This window comes from Morone saxatilis, unplaced genomic scaffold (genome assembly GCF_004916995.1).
Source record: "Morone saxatilis isolate NCDOM2014 unplaced genomic scaffold, NCSU_SB_2.0 Contig10, whole genome shotgun sequence".
In the NCBI taxonomy this organism is placed as follows: Eukaryota; Metazoa; Chordata; class Actinopteri; family Moronidae; genus Morone; species Morone saxatilis.
This window is the reverse complement of record NW_023339652.1, coordinates 1465784-1470783: the sequence shown is the minus strand read 5'-3', so window position 1 is coordinate 1470783 and position 5000 is coordinate 1465784. Positions and strand designations below refer to the sequence as shown.

Here is a 5000-nt window from a genome sequence, read left to right as displayed (position 1 = left end):
GTCCGACCCCGATGCCGGCGGCTCCGAGACCAGCAGCACAGGGGCGGAGCAGCAGCATCAGGCCACGCCCCCTCCCAGCGTGGAGGCAGACCGCCGAGTCGCCCAGCTGAAGAGTCAACTGAGCACGCTCACCAGCTCCCTGTCCACGGTGACGCAGGAGAAGTCTCGGATGGAGGCGAGTTTCCAAGCCGACAAGCGTCAGCTGAAGCAGGAGGTGGAGGAGCTGCAGGAGCGCCTGAGCAGCATCGCCACGCAGCAGGAGGCGGAGCTTCGCGCCCTGCAGCAGCAGTTGGCCGAGAGCCGCGCTCGCATCATCACGCAGCAGCACGAGAGGGAGCAGGAGCAGGGAGACCACGTCCAGCAGCTGCGAGAGCTGCAGAAGATCCTGCAGCAGGAGAGAGACCTGCGACAGGACGCTGAGCTCCGCCTACAGGACGCCAACGCCACACTCCTCGTGACATCACAGGCGGTGGACCGGGGGGCGGAGTCTGAGGCTCACCTGAACAAAGTGAGGGAGGAAAGAGACGAGCTGAGGAGGAGGCTGCAGGTCGCCGAGGAGGACCAGAAGAAACCAGATCCCAGAGTGAACGAACTGCAGCGAGAACTGACGGAGCTGAAAAACCACTTCCAGCAGCAGATCTACATCGAGACCAGGAAGGTAAGACTGAGACCAGAACCGAGTAAAACCAGGTCTAGACTAACTGTGACAGGTCCACACAGGTGCTGACTCATCACTCTGTCCGTGTTTGCAGGCGTGCGACGCAGAGACTCGCTCTCGTGAGCGAGCGCAGGCTGCCGAGCTGAGGGTGGCGGGTCTGGAGCAGAGAGTCTCTGAGCTGTCAGAGCTGCTGGGTTCCTCTGAGAAGACGAAGCAGAGAGACCAGCAGACGGCTCAGAGACTCAGAGACCGGATCATGCAGCTCGACACGGAGAACAAAACGCTGGCCATCGCCGCCTCCAGCAGGACGGCGTCTGACCTGAACGTGGACGAGTCGCATCTGGACGTCAGCGTGCTGAAGGAGAAGCTGGAGAAGGTGAAGAAGCTTCTGATGCTGGCGGCTCAGAGGAACCCGGACCAGAACATCCAGAACCTGGCAGAGACCGAGGCGGAGCTGGGCGGAGACAAAGGCTCGGCGCTGGCGTACCAGCAGGAGCTGCGGCAGCTGAAGGACGAGTTTGAGCGCTACAAGCTGCGAGCGCAGGTGGTGCTGAAGAACAAGAACGTGAAGGACGGCTGCCAGGCGAAGGAGCTGGAGGAGGTCCGGGACCAGCTGGCGGAGCTGAAGGAGAAGTACATCAACCTGCGGATCCAGAGCGACGAGGCCGAGACCCAGCACCGCCGCGAGCTGGAGGAGCGGCAGCAGCAGGCGGCGGCGCTGCAGCAGACTCACAGACAGGAAGTGGAGAGGTTGGAGATGCTGCACCGCGACGACCTGCTGCGTCTGGAGGCGGAGCTTCACAAGCAGCGAGAGAGGACGATGGCGCTGCTGGACGAGAAGGACCAGGAGCTGGAGAGGCTGCGGGCCGCCGCGCACAGCTGCAGCAGCGACGCAGACAGCAAGGTCGACGACGGGCACGAGTCCGGCCCGGAGAGCGAGGGCGACATCATCAGCCAGGCCCTGCGGCGGGCGGCGCCCAACGAGCCCACGCTGCTGCTGTACGCCGAGCAGCTGGCCCGGAAGGAGGTGGAGGTGGGCGGACTGCGGCGGCAGAAACACCGACTGGAGGACGACCTCCACCAGCTGCAGGCGAGGCTCATCGCCAACGGAGAGCGCCACGAGGAGGAGGAGGCGGAGCTGCGAGGACAACTCGACAAACTGATGAGAGATCAGAGCCGAGAGGGCGCCAACATGGAGTACCTGAAGAACGTCATCTACAAGTTCCTGACGCTGCACGACGCCAGCGGGAGGCAGCAGACGCTCTCCGCCATCCTGACCATCCTGCACTTCAGCCCGCAGGAGAAACACAACGTCCTGAGGCTGCAGGCGGCGAGCTGGTGGACCGCCGGCAAGAGGTCGTAAAAACACCTGAAGACGAGTTAAAGAACGGGACTGTGTCCTGAGGAATCATCGGATGTTTAAATTGATAGAAAAAGCGAATGGAGTCTGGTTTCTATCTGAACTGTATATAAGAATATATTAACAATTATAAGACAGAGTGTCACTGTGAGTAAAGGAAGTGAAAGCTAATGAAGTTATTGATCACTAATATGTATATTTTTGATTCCCTTGTTGAAATTAAACTATTTTTCCTGCTTCACAAACTCAGTTTGGTTCATTCATTCAACAATTAATAAGAGTTCATTAATTCATTCATTGAGTGGAAGCTTTTTACTCTACAGCATTACGACTCTTTATCATAACGCTGTATCCTTTATTGATCCTTTATTGATCCTTTATTGATCCTTTCTTCAAGGTTTTTTGTATAAATATTAAAGATAATTAATTGACTGCAGTTGTGACGTGACAGAACAATTTCCTGAAGGAAAACCCTGAAGTAAGTAAATTATGAGAAAACGGCCGATACATAATTTATATGATCGATATATTGATCAGTGTGCACCAGAAGAAATAATTTAATAAAATAAATAAATATAAATAATAAACAGCTGGAAATACAACAAACTAGACACAATGTGAACATGATTCAGGTTTTACTTTTCAAAGCAAAACTCATATTTACAGACAGTAACAGTATTAATATTATTATTATTATTAGTGTGTGTTACATTCACTGAGTTCAGCTGTGGTAGAAAAATACCATCAGTGTTTAAATGTTATGAAGATTTATAGTTTCAATAAAAATCCAACTGAAATAATGTGAAACAATTAAATAGTTTTTATTTTCATTATGATGTCAGATAAAACACATCACAGACATTCATTCATTCATTCATTAACTGTTTGAGTTTGTTGGACTTTTATTAAAACAGGTTATTTAAATCTTCCCAAATATTGCACGAGCTGAAAGTGTAAATTAACATCCAGAAACCAACAAACATCCAACAAACTGTAAGTTCACTGTCCTCACATTTAATCACAACTTAACTTAATGAATCTTAACTTAATAAAGGCATCAAGATGTTCAGTTAAACTCTGACTAAACTTATTTTACTGATGTTGTTCTCTGTTGCTGTTGATTTTCTGATAACAAAAGCTGTCAGTGTGTGTTCAGTGTGTGTGTTCAATGTGTGTGTTCAGTGTGTGTGTTCAGTGTGTGTGTTCAGTGTGTGTGTTCAGTGTGTGTGTTCAGTGTGTGTTCAGTACAGTCTGCAGGTCTTCCGGCACCGAGCTGATGATGGAGTTTATAAAAGCGTCCAGTTTGTCCATAACGCCGTCCTTCACCTGCAGCTGCTGCCGTCGAGCTTTAATCTGAAAAAACACACTTCCTGTTTTAAACTGAATCACAACAGAACTTTTGTATGTACAGACTTACACAATAAAACACCTCATCCTTATTTTTGTGGCTTTATTTTTAAAATAGTACGCATTTATTTATGTTTTTTCTTTTTAGGGGGCTTTTTCTTCATTTTTTTCTCAAATTATTGAGACTTTTTCTCAAACTATCGTGACTTCCTTTCTCTTTTTTCTCAAACTATTAAATTTTCCTCATAAATATATTATTTTCAACGATCCTGATTCACTCACCAGTTTCTCTCTGAGCTTCAGAATCAAGTCGACGATTTCCACCTCAGACTTGTCTTTGGTCCAAACCGATCAGAACGCTGGAGGCAGAAATAATTTAGGGGTTATCGCAGATGTTTACAGTCTGATCAGATAAACGAACTCACGGCGTCACAGATGACCTCCAGGTGAAGACTCTCCAGTTTCTGAGTCATCTCTTTGTGTCGCTGTCGATACCATCCGTCAAAGTTCGGAGACCTGAAGAACTTCCTGTCAGGAGTTCAAAACAACAACAACAACAACGTTAAAGCAGACCGGTATCAAACCGATAAGCCGTAAGCCGCACCTGGTGGACTCACCTGTACAGTCCCATCCAGTCCCCTTTGAGCACCGAGGTGAGCTGGGGCCCGGTGTGATCCAGAGTGGACATGAACTCGTCCTGACTGAAGGGTCGGATCTGCGGAGGAGTCTGAACACACACAGAGTGAACCAGGTGTCATCTGCTGACATCACTGTGAGGTCACCACACATCACCCACTTCCTGTTTACCTTCCACGGCGTCACCGACCTCTGCAGAGGCATCAGGCTCGCCATGTACCGCTCCTGACAGACAAGACACAGGGTTTACACCGAACTCAGACAGGAAGTGACACGTGTACGCGATGATCTGATTGGCTGTTCTCACCAGCGGGATGATGAAGCTCTGAGTGAGCTCTAACAGGTGTCTCCTCAAGATGGCGCTCTGAACCTCTGAAGGTCTCTTCCTTTGAATACCCTGAAGACGCACACAGCTCGTTATTGTTATTAATGAGTCATTGTTATTGATTATTGATTATAGCTGATGTCTGTTCACCTTCAGCAGTCTTTTAATCAGAATCTTGTCTTTGTGCAGAAACGTCTTGTACGCCGTGTAGATCCCTGCACGCAGGAAGTAAAGGTTTGTCACAATAAAAGACGACTTTATTGTAAATTAAAGTGATCAATAAAGTGATCAATAAAGTGATCAATAAAGAGGTCATGTGACCTGGTTTAGTGTCCAGAGTTTTCAGTTTGGACAGTTTCTTCACCTTCACCTGTTTGGGTAAATCACCTGAAAGAGCAGACAGGTGTGTCGTTATATAGTCGTCACTTCATATTCTGTCATAAACAATGTATCAGTTAACAACAACAACAACAACAACAACAACAACACACATAAAATAAAGAAAGATCAGAACCATGTTGTTGTTTTGTTACCCGCCATCTTGATTTCTCCCAGTCGAACCACATGAGGCCAGTTCTGAAAAGTCTTGATGAAGAACGGGTTGGTGACGCCCAGAACCACGTTAGGCCTGCAGAGGACAGACAGGTAAGAGACAGACAGGTGAGGACAGACAG

At 48.7% G+C, this 5000-nt stretch overlaps 2 protein-coding genes across 3 annotated transcripts in view; one reads left to right on the top strand and one right to left on the bottom strand.

Annotated features, from left to right (window-relative positions):
• gcc1 (GRIP and coiled-coil domain containing 1) overlaps positions 1-2263 on the top strand; it is a gene marked incomplete in the record, with an annotated part of 3401 nt that extends 1138 nt beyond the window's left edge. For both annotated transcript variants that reach the window (XM_035676116.1, XM_035676108.1), the window contains 2 exon segments: positions 1-658; positions 753-2263. In XM_035676116.1, coding sequence (XP_035532009.1) covers positions 1-658; positions 753-2021 — 1927 coding nt within the window.
• Positions 2264-2695: 432 nt separating this feature from the next.
• Positions 2696-5000, bottom strand: part of dennd6b (DENN/MADD domain containing 6B) — a 4449-nt gene continuing 2144 nt past the window's right edge. The window contains 9 exon segments of the mRNA XM_035680505.1: positions 2696-3371; positions 3648-3724; positions 3787-3893; positions 3983-4092; positions 4173-4226; positions 4309-4398; positions 4477-4541; positions 4648-4713; positions 4860-4954. Of these exon segments, the coding sequence (XP_035536398.1) occupies positions 3249-3371; positions 3648-3724; positions 3787-3893; positions 3983-4092; positions 4173-4226; positions 4309-4398; positions 4477-4541; positions 4648-4713; positions 4860-4954 (787 nt within the window). The 3' untranslated portion in view covers positions 2696-3248.